The sequence below is a fragment of the Orcinus orca genome, chromosome 9, assembly GCF_937001465.1.
Source record: "Orcinus orca chromosome 9, mOrcOrc1.1, whole genome shotgun sequence".
Lineage (NCBI taxonomy): Eukaryota > Metazoa > Chordata > Mammalia > Artiodactyla > Delphinidae > Orcinus > Orcinus orca.
The window spans coordinates 92,157,357-92,173,417 of NC_064567.1; the positions used below are offsets into that span (position 1 = coordinate 92,157,357).

Consider the following 16,061-nt stretch of genomic DNA (forward strand, 5'->3'; position numbering starts at 1 on the left):
AAGGTGCAGCAAGTTACTGGCAGCTTCATGATTGGAACCCAGGCAATCTAGTTCCAGAATGCAAGCTCTTAATCCTTACACTGTGCTGCTCCCCTTTCCCTTTTCAGATAGAATGGTTCATTCATTGCCAGTCACATTTCTGTGCAACTCGGAGCGAGCACAAGGTAGACAGAGACAGAATCAGAGATGCCCTCCCAGGTCTCTTTGAACCCACCACCTCTTCTCTAACTGACCCCACACCAGACTGCCACCCCCTCCAGGTCTGGATACTGCTCCCTGGACAGCTCATCTTTTCCTACCTCCCATCTCTTCCTACCAGATCTCTTTCCCTCTTTGACTATAAGTCCCCAGAGGGTAGGGAACATGTCACTCTGTCATTCACACCATCTTTCTCACACTGTGCCCAAAACATAGTGGGTCCTGAATAAAGGTTTGCAGGGTTAAGACTTTAATGAGTGAAAGGGAGTGACATTTGCCTTGTAGCCATAATTGTTAAAGTTCCACCCAGATCCCTTGGAATCCTTCTTTTCTGTAAGTTGCCCCCGTCTTGGGGGGAGCTTTCAAAAACCAGCACGAGCAGCTCTTCTTCCAAACACTCCACTTTGTCCCAAGAGCAAAGAGCCAACAGTACCCAGGGATTTGAGTCCCAAGCCTCTCCTCCACCCCACAGATGTGAACTGGGACTGTCAGGTGTTGAGTGTGGACACCCAGCCTCCTTGCCTCGGGAGTGGGAACTCACACTCCAGAGCCCCTGCCAGATTGGAATTCCTCCCTTCCCCCTCCATCCTGTTTCTGGGAAACTCAACCTCAGACTTTAGGTCATTTACAAAATTCCTCTGTTAGCCAGTGTAGCTGGGTGTTGATAGAAAGTTACTGGAGCATTAATAGAAAATTACTATACTACAGTTGGCCAGAAAATTAAAATAAATTAAATATAATTCATTTTGAGACTAGACTGAAATCCATGTGACTTTACGTTGATGACTCGAAGGTATTTTAGGACGTTGCAGTATCTGAGAGTCATCACGGCACATATCATGCACTCCAGTCTGAGACGTCTCAGCCATGGAAATGGAGACTTTTGGTTGGTAGAGAGTTGGACGGGCAGCATGTAGCACGTTGCCATCTCTTCAGGGAAGTGGGCAGAGAGCAAGCAGCAAAGCTTGACTCAATATTAAAACTCACAAAACTGAGACTTCTCCGGAGGTCCAGCAGTTAAGACTCCGCGATCCCACTGCAGGGGGCACGGGTTTGATCCCTGGTCAAGGAACTAAGATCCCGCATGCCACGTAGTGAGGCCAAAAATAAACATTAAAATTAAAAAATAAAATAAAACTCACAAAACTGATTGCTATGATGAGGGTTTCATAACACATAATAATCATGAGATCAAAGGGAAAAACCTAGTAGGATAGAACACACATGGGGTGGGTCATTGAGATGAATATGGCCGCCCTTCCAGAATTTGTCTACCGGTATTTCCTTGACCTTTAAGAGAAGCCTTGAGGGTAAGAAGTGGAAATACTGATTTGGTTAAAAGAGTCCCAAGGAACCAAGAAACACGTTTTGCAGTATAAGAAAAGTCAAGGACCTAGTGTATGGAAATGAAGAGCCACATTTGCCCTCCTGTTTCTAGGCAGCCACTGCAAGTCATTTCAGACCTTAAATGGGGAATGAATTGTGATGAATGTGTTCATGAACATCCTCATTTAAAAACAAATGGTACCACAGTTTCAGAGTTTTAAATTGAAAAGTTAGTAGCAAAAAGAGCTGCTCCAAAATCCATATTCTATAAAACTCACATAGCTCATGAGGAGAATGATAAAACTATAGATCATGAGCAATTATGCTCCAAAGAAAGGTTTGAGCCAGCTGCATTCATAAGGTCCTCCTGGTACAAAGACATAGACATAGAATATAACACTACAGCCAAAGTGCTGCATTATGCTGCCATAGTTTTGTAAATAAGATTTATACTAATAGAATAATGTAATCAGCAAATTTTCATGCACAATATTGTGACTACTAAGGCTCAGATTCAAGAAACCTGAATTCTTTAGCAGGCTGTGGAATGTGAGTCTTTCAGAGAAAGAGAAGACGGGGCTGGATTTGGATACCCCACCACATTATCTCTGGTGACGTTTATGTGATGTCACACAGATGACACCATCTAAGAGTCCTCCTTGAAGAAACTGTATCAGAGTTTTTCTTTCCATCACCATTTAGTGTCCACAGATAATAAGGATGTGCATAGAGCCCTATGGATTTGGGAATATGGATTTATTCTCATTATGAGATGACTACCCAATATCCCTATTGATACGTGAATGGAGAAATCAACCATTGCAAATCCCAAGGGAAATTTTTTTTATGAATCTACTTCCTGCATGCCTTCACTATCAAATTAACAACTGTGGGATAGACTCATTCACCATAGTTTGACATGAGGCAGGAATTAAACTGCAAAATGGGTGTCCTTCTGGAACCCTAACAAATGTTGTAAACTAAGCGTGAGATAAAACAGACCAGAAAAAAAAAAAGGTCTTCTCTTGCTGTTCTGCCACCTACCTACCCTGGCCTCAGAATCAAAACACTGCTTTCTCTATACATTTCTCTATATGTGATCAAATATGAGAGGCCAGCAGGTGATGTCATGCTTTAACTACTTCTTTCAGATGTCCTCCAGTCTGAAATATCTTTAAACCCCATATTTATCTTTTCAATTATATAACTCATCTCATCTAACAATCACATTACTTAGCTAATCACTTTCTTCAAGCTACTGTTTTAAAATAAGCAAAATAAAATTAGAGAGTACAATTTAAAGTATAAAAATGGAGACTACAGTTACTGTGTTCACATTACTTCCAGAGTAAAAAGATATTTGTGGAGGTGAGTTCTAATTCTGATAAATTAATCAGTTCAGAATCCTGCTGCACACTATGAACTCCGAGGATAATAGCTATAGCACTGTTTTAGAACACGATATGTGCCAGGTATCATTCCAAAACATTTTCGCATATGTTATCTCGTCTAATTCTCAACATAACTCTGTGAACAGGGGTGCCCTGTTTACACCCATTTAACCTATGAGAGTAGGAAGCATGGTTTACTTAAAGTCACAAGCCAAGGCAGTCTGGTTTCAGAGCAGATGCCCTCAACTGCATGAATGGATAGACCAGGCTCTGTGAGGTTTGAAGCCTTTGCTTACCGGTACAAAACTATTTTTGTTTTATTATCCTGTTATTTTTATTCTCGAAAATTCAGGGGGCTGTCTGAAGGAATTAGTGTTTCTATTAGTTGGTTTTTAGACTATCTGAGACTTATAGAACTATAGCTTTATGTATTCAGGGCCCAGAATCCATTTGGATGTGACATGAGGACTCTCTATGCAAATCCTGCTTTGAGAGATACCACATTTATAAACAAGCGTGCACCAGAATGCAGCATGTCTTTCGAACTGGTCTATTGCAAACACAAGTATGTAGCACAGTCAGACCTCATTTGGGCCATCCTTTGCTGGTTAGGTACATGGGCAATGAAAGATCTGAAGGCATACGCTTGGCAATGCCTTCAAAATATCCAGTTGGTCCTAGAACGTTAACATGCTCATTATACGCATTTATTGTGCCTGGGCTCCCCACTGTCCAAATCTCCCCCGAGTCTCCAATCAAGAAGAAGTATTGAGAGGAACACTGCTAATATGACATGACTGGGGACAATACAGAGTGACATGACCCAAGGTGATGAAGAGAACACTTATGGTTTCCTGACCGTTCCTGCCACGTATCTTAATGCATATTACATCCCTGCCTTGGCAGTTCCAGACAGAAAAGCCAAAAGATATTTAGGAAGCTGCATCCATCGACAACACCAACGGTCCATCTGAAATGCTGTCAGCTTACAGATTGACTTGTACCTGGTCTCTGTATATACCACTCACTCCCCTGCCTTCACTTCCAACTCTGCTTCCAGAGGCCAGCAAGGCATCTCCCCAGAGCCCTGCACCCTTCACAAAGACCTAGGGATGCAAGTAAGAGAGCCATCGAGTTGGCATTTGCTTCATTAAGAGAGAAAGGCTGCAAAAACAGGAACAGATTGGATTTCAATCTAGGACCGGGATATAGAGAAAGTAAACGTTAAAAAAATAAAATCTGTACATCCATGGTCACTGAAGCAATCTTCCAAAACAGTAGAAGTATTCCCATTCCTGGCCCCATAACACAAAGGCCCAGAGGCTGATTTTAAGTAGGTGCTTTGTTTTATATTCAGAACAACAGTTTATCCTTTATATAATACCTGAATTTATTGTGACTACATGGGACTATTGCTGAACAACACACTAGTGTCCTAAATGTTGGGAATTCTCATCTACACTATTGTATTGTATCCAGAGAGTAATTCCAAAATTTCCTATGTGAATCTTTGATTGACCTAGATGTCAGGGAAATGTCTTCCAATTTTTAAAAATATTTTCTCTTCATTAAATAGGAAGCATTGTCTTATCTTCTTTAGAAAGCATTCTGTAGGTGCTGATTTAAATGTTTCACTCAAAATTCGTGGACAAAATTGCATATTCAACATTAGAACCAAATTGCACATAATTTAATCTTTCTTTGAGATTAAAAAGCTTAGTTTGAGAGCTCCCTGAAATTCAGGAATTTCATTGTGATTTCAGCTCGTATTGCATGAAAAGAAATGTAAACATAGCAACTGGCACGTGACCTGAGAATTGTGTACCACTGGGCAGTGTCCATCCTGGCCATTTGGGGAAGGTATTCCTCAAGTGGTCTTCTCACTTTGGAAGTGAAAAAAAAAGAACACACTATAAACTCTTCCACTTTAGGGAGTCAAGCCGAAAACAAGGAGAGTTTCCATTCAGCATATACCATTACTTGCCTCCTATACACTGTACAAATATCCTCAGAAAACCAAGATCAAGGCCAACCTGAATTTTAAATCCCATGGTGGTAATCTGGGATAAGACAGGGTTTCTCTTTAGGCTAATGAATGAGAATTTTTTTTTCTCCTTAAAAAGAAAATCATGATCTTTTAGGAGAGAGATAAAGGCAAAAGACACATAATGTAATGAGCTGAAAGTGGATTTTCATTGCTAAAAAAAATGTGCTGCGTCAATGGAATGACTGTAGAACTAGTGCTGTGAAATTTCGTTATAAAGAATAAAGAAACCAATAAGATAAGGATATCACATTAATGGGGGGGAGAATTATTAAATTCTTGTCCTTTTTGATATTTCCTCTGACAATTAGTATTTCCATCCTCATCAGATGACATAAACTCTAGGCAAATTTTCAAAGGAATTAAGTAATAAAATATGTTTTGAGAGGAAGAGGGAGGGAAAAAGGAAAAGAAAGAAAAAGACAAGAAACTGAGACAGTAAAGAGAAAGTAAAGAAGAAAGTTAAAAAAAAAAGAGGCATCTTTAAAAGAGCTTCTAGGACTTGAACTAAGTATGGCATTAAATTTTTTCTACCAAGTCTTAGTCTTGGCAGGTTTCTGCTAAATGCAGGAATTTCATGGATGTGGGAACTGGTGATGGAAAATGCATTATTATACACAACAATTGCTGTACTTGAGAGGAACTATATGGGAAAAAATAACACCCTGGAATAAATACAAATGAAATTCATGTATCAAAACCATTACTGTGAAAATAGTTTAAATGTTTCTTGCATTTATATCTAGTCATTAACCTAAATGCAGATTTTAGTTCAAGCTACACTTCTGCCTCATGGTCAGAAGGCCTGAAAACCTGTGACGTGGAAAATTGGCAGGATAAAGAATATTGAATTGGCCTCCACGGAAAAACAAAATTTGGCAGCCATAACCTCCTCCTTGGGCGGCTCTCTCCACCCCCCGTTCCCCCCACCCCGCCCCGCCACTATTCCCCTGTCAAATTCCTCCCTAGCTCACTCTTGTCCCAGCAAAGAGGCCAAGGGAAGGCCGTATATGAGCTAAAACAGCAAGCTGATGTCAACCTGACCATTCACCAGGGGACCTTTGTCCTTGACCTTGAATCCCATGGTTCAAGTGAGCCCCCCCAAAAGTCCCAACCCTAGACTTAGCCTCTGGGAGCACAGAGGCTGGAGATTTCTATTTCTCCTGACTTTGATTTCCTTAATCCTTGGAGAAGGACGTGGGGTGAGGCGCCTGCCTTACCAGATATGAAACTGCAATTCACAAATGAAAATGATAAACTCATTTGCATAAATCCCTAAAATCTCTTCCTCTCCTCCACCCCTACTCCCATCCTGTTTTAATCCCACATTCAGTCTGGTTGCCTCAAGCAAAGAAGACCTTTTCTCCAAGTTTTATTTAGTCTAGCAAACAAAACCCAGGGACTTCTCCAAAATTATTTCTCCACCTGGGAAGATCCTAAGGTCCCACCTCGCCCCTGGGGCCCACCTCCCTCCCTCCTGGGGCGACTCCCAAACCCAGGCTCCATTAAGCAGCCCAGTGTTGATGGAGAATATTTCCCTTGCAACCTTTCCCAAACCCTACAGCTTCAGAGGGAATGTTCCCCAGGCCCTTTGCATGAGCCATTTGGAGCGATAACTTCCCCCCACAAGTGAATGTTGTTTCCGTGTGCTGTGCGTGTCTTGGTGGTTTCACCCTGATCTTTTCTCTCTTTGCAGCTGGTTAATAATCCACTAGCAAGTCAGGCTGCAGCGGCTGCAGCAGCAGCAGCCATGGGCTCCATAGCAAGTTCACAGGCCTTTGGCAATGCCCTCTCCAGTCTGCAGGGGGTCACGGGTCAACTAGTTACTAATGCACAAGGACAGGTGAGTGGGAGATGGGAACAAGAGTGAATTTTTATGGCAGATGGAACTTGGAAAAGAAATGAATTTCTTTTGCATGACAGTGATATGTAACCGCAGCTGTACAAGGCAAATAAATAATGTTGACCAGCAACGTCAAGAAGAGAAGGGTTGGGAGGTGTTTCTCTAATTTAGAGGCAAGATTTTTTTCCTTCCCCTAGAATGTCTACTAAGTTTTATTTTGGTTTTATTTCTATACGATGACTCATGTTATGACCTTAATTGAAGAAATTACTTTTCAGGATTGGGAGACTCTTTCTAAGAAAAATCAGTTACATTTTACAAGTAAGATTTCCATTTTGCTTTTTTTTATTTTTTCATTTTTTGGAAATTTGGGTATTGGAGGAGACTGGTAAGTTTCCTTCCCTAATTTCTCTAAGATTTTTAAATTAACCTTAAGAAAGCTATTTCTGGATGTATGCGGAGGTGATGGGAAACAATTCAGGATGTCCTGTAAAGGTAAAAAAGAAAAGGCGCGAGTTAGAGTTATCCCAAAACCGCCAGTCGCCGATGTGCCCAGCCACTTGCTGATTCTCACTAGCCCTCAGCAGTCTCTCGTGTGCTTGTAGATTTACTCCAGCCTGCTAGGGCCATTAAACGTTGCTCATGTCACCATCAGGCACGTCTGTTCCCTCACACTGCTCATGTGCCCGCATCGCGACCACCAAGATGCTGACGGGGCTTCTTGATGAAGGTGGTCCCTCTTCAAGACCCCAGTAAACCTGAAAGCTGCGTGCAGAGCCAAAGAGTTGAAGCTGATGGTGTCAGGGGTGCCCTCCATTCAAAGGCCTGACACAGAACCCAGCCTCGCTGGGTAGGGCACCTGGTTCTCAAATGTTGCTGTTTCTGATGATGAAACACAAGAGAGAAGGAGCTTGCAACCTTGCCGAGATTTCTCCTCCCAGGTTACTTACCCAGCAGTGAGGTTACTCCTCTATGCTTGGCCTGCTCTGGGGGAACAGGAATTGAGGTGTCTTGAACCTTGCTTCATTTTACATAAAGAGTAAATAGAGATGCATTATAAGCTAAACCGGCTCCATCCACATCCCAGGGGGAAAAAAAGTGGATCTTGTTATATTTCCTGGGCAGTTGCAGGATTGTCCCATCAGAACCCCTGAGGCCTGAATGATGGAGCTTGTCAAAGAGCAAACCCAGGTAATGAATCATCTTATCACAGGTGCACACCACACATATTAAAGGAGGGATGTATGGACACCGTGCCCTCCACGGTCACCTTTCAATGTCGACTTTAACCCTTGTTCCAATCCCTTTTCATCAAAGGATCATTTTATGCAGCCGGCTCTAAATGGAGGCTCTCAAAAGCCTATTAAGATTTCTGGAGGGATGGGGTATTGATGTGGAGGAAATGTTGGTTCTAATATCTATAAGCCATACTCAGATCAGGCCTGTCCTGGTAGCTGTTTCCTGGAGTTGTGCCCCAAATAGAACACGCTGTTTCCTTCCTGCCAGGCGCCGACCCTTGAAATGTACATTTTAAGAGTTCAGGATAGACAGCATAACATTGATGTGTATTTCCCTCTGGTTTTTCTTGTTTCCATGTCCAAGTAAAATGTACTACTGTGCCCCACCTCTTGAGTATTTGTGATGAAGAAAATCCTTTATTGTTTAGAAGGAATTATTAGTTTATTCTTCTGATGATTTAATGGCTGATCATTTTTGCCGGTTACAAATCCACCTCCTTCTCAGGGGCTAGAGTTACAACCTCTGCTTTGTGTGGCCTTGGCCAGCCCCCATCCCAGGGGCTCCCAGCCCACAAGTACCCCTAAGGAAATGGGCTTCAAAGTTGAAGCTTGATTGGCACTCTGCATACATTAAGAGTTGATTTTAACCTTAATTTTTCTATTTTAGAAACTGTGTTACAATAGTTGATTTGATATGGTACACAAACCTCCTAAAGTAAAACAAACTTAACAGAGAAATCAATCATGGCCACTTATAAAGTCTTGTCTGAGAGTTTTAGACACGTCCCAATGGCATCATGTCCCCTTCCTAGTGCAAGAAGAGACCAAGATGCTCCCATTTCCAAAGTAGAGGAATTGGCCACATTGATGCAGCACTATAGGTTTTTTTAACTCTTTGTAATATAAACACCATCATCTTCCCAGAAAAAGGTGCATGCCCTGCACCTCTTGGCACAAAGATACCTATCTGAGCCTTACAAAGTAGTCAAATTATATCCCCCAAAAGGCAAATATTATTTGGGCTGTGTGTGTGTGTGTGTGTGTGTGTGTGTGTGTGTGTGTGTACACTCCTTTGGCTTGTGTTAATGTGGTACAAAAGGTAAGAATACATTGGAATCAGGTTAATGCAATCGCCATGTTCAAAATACCATGTAAACTAAGATTAGTACATGCAGCCCATTTTCAATTCCTTAGAAATCTCTATGGAGCTTTCCCAGAAAGGATACAAAGAGAAAACTCTAAATATATTTAGAGATTCTTTCATCTGAGTTCTTGACATCAACTATTTTTTTTTTAATTTGCAAGTTCACCTGGGAGTAGTAACATTAAAATCTAAACCTAAGTTAGAAAAGCATGTTTCACTCCACTGATAATTTGCTACGGTAGGTCTGATGATTACAAGCAGGGGCATTGTGTTATCAGTAAGGCCCTGATCCTTGCTCCCCCTGCTAAGATTCTCTTTGCTCCCTGGAAACCTAAGTGGGATTACTCAGTAGTTAAGAGCCCTGGCCGATTTCAGACCTGCCTGGGAGTGGGTTTAGGCTCCACCTCTTTTTGGTCTTATGACATTAGGGCAATGACTTAACCTTCCTAAACCAGAGCCTCATCTTCAAAACTCTAACTCAACCCGTATGAGGCAGACTGAGCTAGTGGGCCGCGCTCGGAGGGCAGGTGGTCCTCGGTCTGCCTTCTTGGCTGGGCAGATGCCCGCACAGGGAGACGCGCCCAGATCTTCCTTCAAGCTCTAGGGCCTTAGACTCTCAACAAGAAATCCTACCACCTGGGACTGTAGTTTTGCTTCCTTGTCTTGGAATCTGACTATGTTTCCATTTACTGGATCTCAGTAAATTTCGACATAGTTAAGGAATTTTTATGTTCCTTTTTTCCAACTAGTAGTTATGAGCAAATATGGAGGAACAACTTCAGACATTTTATACCCTTCTAACCCTGCCATTCATTTGCAGTTAATTCAGAAGTCAGACACTGGTCCGAAGAGTGAATAATTCTAACAAAATAATACATTCTGAAGTCACAAAGCACATATCTTACCCAGGGATGTTAAAGTATTTTAAAATTATATCACATGCAGCTTCACTCTGAGGTGGGAAGGTACCAAGTGTTCTAATGGTAATTAGTGATAATGAAATTGATAATGGCTATCGCAGTGCTGAGAAGAACATTTTGGTTCTCTTTGCTCACTGAATCAGGAACTCACGCGGGTGTGGAAGCTAGGCAATGGCATGAGCACTAGCTATAGACTCATTTGAATCCAAAGTCAGACAATAACTAGTTCTGTGACCTTAGGCAAATTACCTGAGCTCTCTGAGCCTCGGTTTCATTATAAAATAAAAATAATCAAAACTAAGCCCCTAGATTATGAACATTATATGAGATGTGTGGGGGAAAAAACCTACCATAGCGCCTGAGTACACCATCAAAGACTCAATAAATGATTATCCTAATTAGCATCATTGTCATCATCATGGTTTAGAGTCTGTCTAGTATTTTCTGGAAACCTTTCTTTGGTTTGGATATACAGCAGAGGCAGTACAGTCTACAGGCAAAGAGAATGAGCTCTGGAACCAGACTGCCGTTCACCAGTTGTGAGACCTTGGGCAACTGACTTACGTTCTCTGTGCCCCAGTTTCTGCATCCGAACAGTGGGGATTGTTATGGCACCAGCTTCTAGGCCTAAAGGGCTTAGAACAGGGTCAGGCACATAGTCATCATTCAATAATACCATCACTCAATAAATGGTACCTGTTATTATTAATTAAGAAGCTGTGTGTTTTCGGTTTATAACTGGGCACACAAACCTGCTGTGTGTGAGGAGTTTGAGAACGTGAGAATCTTAATAGTAGGACATTAATTTCTGTTAGGGAAATCTCATCCTTACCCTGGATGGTTCAATAGGGGTGTGTGTGTGTGTGTGTGTGTGTGTGTGTGTGTGTGTGTGTGTGTGTGTGTGTGTGTGTGTGTGTGTGTGTGTTCCTAACACTTATTCAGTGGGTATGTTCAGGATTTGGCAAGTAGATTTACCATCGATTTGTTTAGCTATAGAATTGGCTTCCCTCGAGCCCCTGGCAATATCTCCTTGTTGGCGTTATTGCAGAAAAGTAAAAGCAAATGAAATTTTATTTTAACCTGGGGCTAAAGAAAGCATTTTACATTTTAACTGAAGCTCAGAATGTTTCCTGATGAAATTAGTTCTCAACCACTGTGAAATTTTCGTAAGTGGCAGCAAGGCAAGCCCAAAACCCTTCCTTCAGTCTTTAAAGAGCCAGTCGAGTGGAAAAAAAAAAAAAAAAAGAATCAACTAAACAACGTTACTCTTTTATATATAAAAAGAAGAAAAATAATTAAAAGGACTTACCCACTCAGGTTACCCAAGAATACACACAGCCTGATATGAATAAACGATGGCTGAGCACAGCTGGTTTGGCCAGAAGGAAGGACGTGCTGTAGGATAGGGGCTGTTTCCTAAATGACCACAAGGCCACGATTAAAGTAAAACAATCTGCTGATCCTAGCAGTAGCCTAGGCTGGAGAGGTGGATGGAGAGGTAGGACCACCGCCAGTGCCCAGTGGAAGACCATTCCAATATCATAACTTTCCAAAGTGGTGAGAAATACATGTCTTAGAATGGAAGGAACTTGATGCTGACATTGGGATGGCCCTCAGAATTATAATAATAATGAGCTCAATAGCATCTCTAGAAGGCAATAGAGTAGCTAAGAATATAGGCTTTAAGGGACACAGGTCTGATGGGAACACATTTCTAGCCCAGTGGCCTTGGATAAGTTCTAGAACTTTCCTGGGCCTCCATTTCCTCATCAGCAAAGTGGGAGTGATAAGACTTTTCACATACTTTTCGTGTGGGGTTAGACGTGATAATAGCAGAAAGAGTGCTTAGCACAGTGCCTGATAGCTCTTAAGCATTTAGTAAATTACATTAATTGATCCATAAATTAATGCCATAGCTATTTTTTTAGGATGAAGAAACAATTGACCTTGAACTCTGGCTTGCTAAAGTCACTCAACACATAATTTTAAATAGAAAGATGAGAATCTTTTAGAGAGAATCACTACAAGATGAAGGAAGATAAAGTTACAATAAATGCAAATCTTAGCCAAAAGATTGAGATATAATGAACTTATGTGTCCATTGAGCCCCTCTGTGGCTTGATTAGGTCTGTCTGTGTGGGAGAACTAACAAAAGCCACAGCTGCCCACATTAGTAAAACTAATTTTAAACTTTATGCAAAGGAGATCAAGTGTGGAGCTTTGACAGTGGGACTAGAACCAACGCATTAGACGTATGCAGCTAAAGCCAGTTGATTGGAAATTTAGGGAGTTTCACAGGTACTGTTGCATTTCATATTTTATAATGAAACACATTAAATGTATAGACAAAAGATAATTTTTTACATAAAAAATAGCACAGGGCTTCCCTGGTGGCGCAGTGGTTGAGAGTCCGCCTGCCGATGCAGGGGATATGGGTTCGTGCTCCAGTCCGGGAAGATCCCACATGCCGCGGAGCGGCTGGGCCCGTGAGCCATGGCCGCTGAGCCTGCGCATCCAGAGCCTGTGCTCCACAACGGGAATAGGCCACAACAGTGAGAGGCCCGAGTACTGCAAAAAAAAAAAAAAAAAAAAAAAAATAGCACAAATGACATCCTTGTTCAGCCACCTAGATACTAACTTTTTTCCATACAAGCTTCAGTTCTTTTGCTTATTTTTACTTTATTTTATTTTATTTTATTTATGGCCATGCCACACAGCATAGGGGAACTTAGTTCCCCAACCAGGGATCAAACCCACAGACCCTGCAATGGAAGCACGGAGTCTTAACCACTGGACCTCAAGGGAAGTCCCTATTGCTTATTTTTAAAAGAAATGAAACATTACTGATAACAGTTAAGACCTTAAAACACCTTCCATTCCTCTCTTTCCCTTTCCCAGGTGATTACTGTGATAAAGTGGCGATTCCTTTCGTGCAAGTTTTGCATTTTTACTACAAAATATTGATTTTTTAAAAAGCTACAAGATCATATTACAGAATACCATTTTAATACAAAAATAGAATATATTATTTAGATATTTTGCATAAATAAGAATCAATTTGTTGAAAATTCAGTGTCGGTATCTAAAAATTCAGAGTTGGCATCTGTATATACCCCACCCCCCGAGATACTATGAACAGAGCAATCTATGTATGTAATAAGCTCAACGAATGGGTTCAGCCATATTTTCTAAACCAAAATCCAAAACGGTCTGACAAAAGATTTTATTTTCTCATATCCAATCACTATGTTGTGCACCTGGAACTTAACAGTGTTGTAGGCAATTATACTTCAATTAAAAAAAGATTTTACTTTCTCATTGGCAAATATTATATGAAGTTTTCTAAAGGTGTAAAAATTCAGTCATATTAGTGAAATACATATCAACTAGCATTGTTTAATAGAATAACATTTTTTCAATCCGCTCATTCTAGAGATTGGGAAATCTATGTTTATGGAGTTAGTAACATTATACGAATATTACCCTGGCTTTACCCAAGTAATAAAGATGAAACAGTGACCACAATAAACCACCTCAGTCTTTCCACTAACATATCAGATTTCCCCTTTGAGCCCAGTTAAGAGCTCTATCTCCTCATTTCAGGAGAGGCCGTTGCATTAAAGCAGTGTGTCCCTCAAGACTCCAAGCAAAAGGGGGTTCCCGGTGCGACGCGGGGAGGTGCAGCAGCTGATGAATATGCATGAGGCCGGGCAGGGGGCCCGCCCCACCGACCAGACGCGCCCCAAACCCCTTTAACGTTTTTAACCCCGCTTTTCCCAAACTCCCTGTCCACCCGCCATCTCGTAGAATTTACACTTTGGGAAATGCTGCAGGAGGGAACTTACACGCATCCCTATCCACGTCTTTGAATGTGAAACAATGACTTCAATCAAAAAGGAACCGCCTCCAAGGAAGCTTCTGCTCCGCCACGGGGGCTTCGCGGTGATTTCTGCGCTGCTGTTTTGAGTGCACACACCTGCATTGCACGTTTGCGGAAAGAAGGGATCACACACCGCTCGGAAGAACTCCCAGGGGCTGCAATCCGAGCACCGAGGGCAGACAGAGAAACGTGAGGCGGCCCCCAGACCCCCCGCTGCGGTACGCTGTCTGGAGTTTTGTCACCTGCAGTGACCGGGCAGGGGGAAGGGGGAAGGGGTCCTCGCGGGAGATGGGTTTGATGGGAGGCCTTGCTTCTGCAGTGGCTCAGCTGCTGACACGCGGGACCTAATCAGGTCTCAGAGCCGGTCAGGGCCATCTGCACAAGCGCGGCTCTGTCCCTCCTTGTGACAGTGAATTTGTTCAGCCCAACCTTTTGCCGGATGAAGGGTAGGCCCTCTCTCCCTCTCTGTTCCCCTCCTTACCGCCTGCATTTCTGAAATAAAAGGGTTAATCCCATTAGTGTCATCAGTCCAAACAGCTTGCCAGCTTAAGAGGGGATATGTGTATATGTAGAGCTGAATCACTTTGCTATACAGTAGAAATTAACACAACATTGTAAAGCAACTATACTCCAATAAAAATTAATTTTAAAAAAAAGAGCTGGAAAATTAAGTACCCTCAGAAATCTTTCTTTCTGCCTCCCCCCCCACCCCCAGCAAAACTCAGCAGGGCAGTCTGTCCTGTACAGTTAAAGGGGTGGGCAGAAAGAGAATGAAAAATCCAGTTTGGGGGATTCACCTCTGAGGACTGAGCCAGAGAGAACCAAGTTCTCTCTCATCTAAAGCAGAGCTTTGGATTGTTGTGCTGACACATTTTTTTTTCTGGCCACTGCGTTTTTTAAGAAAATTCTTCCTCCATGAGCATTTCGCTTTCCTGGAAATAGGGAAATGTGTTCTTGTGTAGACATCTGGCTCCAGACAGTTGGACAACCCTTCTGGCTAAAAATGGGAAAGGAGCCAATTAACTAAGGAAGTAACCTAATTAACAGTTGCAACTCTGGACAGCCCATAAGTTATAAGACTCCAAGCTCCCTCAAAGCTAGTCTGACTTCTTGAATCTTTGTTTCACTAGCATAGTTTACATTCCAACTAGTGCAAACTTATGGCAAAATAATATCACTAACGTTCATGGAATTTATTTCAGTGTGCAGAACTCTTCAACCATCTTACGTCTTAGAGCAGTGCTAGGTTTAAGCTGAATGTTGCTTTAGGCTAAGTGACTTCTAGAAAAGAATAATGGAAATAATAGCTCCCACGCACTGAGGCTTCACCATGGGGCAGGTGTCATCTGTGGTGCCACTGGGCACTTAACCACCGGTTTGATGATCCCAGCTATGCAGATGAGCAAACTCTTGGGAGAGTTAAGGCAGCTCCCTGGGATGGTACTATTTTTTTTTGGCCATGCCACTCGGCGTGCGCCCCCTGCAGGGGAAGCGGAGTCCCAACCACTGGACTGCCAGGGAAGTGCCCCTGGGATACCTATTAGTAAGTGGCAGAACTGAAATGCGAGCCCAAAGTCCACACCCATCCTCCCGCACCTCCGTCACTTTCTGAGGTTCGTTTTCTAGATGCTCCATAGGTTTGTCACAAATCCAGAAGCTTCACCGTTCCATCTACAAACGGGAACTGTAATTCTTGCCCTGTCAGCCTCAGAAATTTCTCTTGAAGATATATAAATCCTCACACACTGGAAAACTGTAAAGAGCTATAAATCTTGCCAAAATAAATATAGAGTATTGTAATCGATATTCTCACCATTATTATTTTTGCTGATCAGAGGAACTAGAGAAGTACTTGCAAGGAAGTGTCTAAAGCAATGAGAAGATCTTGAAAAGTTGACCTCAGATCTCTGCTTCATCTTGCCAGAGAAAATCAGCCTCAAGGAGTTAGGGTCTGAGGGACTGTAGGGCCCCTGCCTTCCAGCAAGGCATCCTAGCCATGAGGACAACTATGAAGTATGAAGAAAGAAGTCTGCCCTTTATATGGGAGCTCACCAAAGTGAGCCTTTCAGAGCTAAGG

The 16,061-nt window shown here is 42.2% G+C and overlaps 1 protein-coding gene across 3 annotated transcripts in view; it reads left to right on the forward strand.

Annotated features, from left to right (window-relative positions):
• POU6F2 (POU class 6 homeobox 2) overlaps nt 1-16,061 on the forward strand; it is a 382,660-nt gene that overhangs the window by 320,845 nt on the left and 45,754 nt on the right. For 2 of the 3 annotated variants that reach the window (XM_049714565.1, XM_004263329.3), the window contains exon 6: nt 6,656-6,802. The exons of the other annotated variant lie outside the window; for it this stretch is intronic. In XM_049714565.1, coding sequence (XP_049570522.1) covers nt 6,656-6,802 — 147 coding nt within the window. The remainder of the gene's footprint in view (nt 1-6,655; nt 6,803-16,061) is intronic. 3 annotated transcript variants of the gene reach the window in all.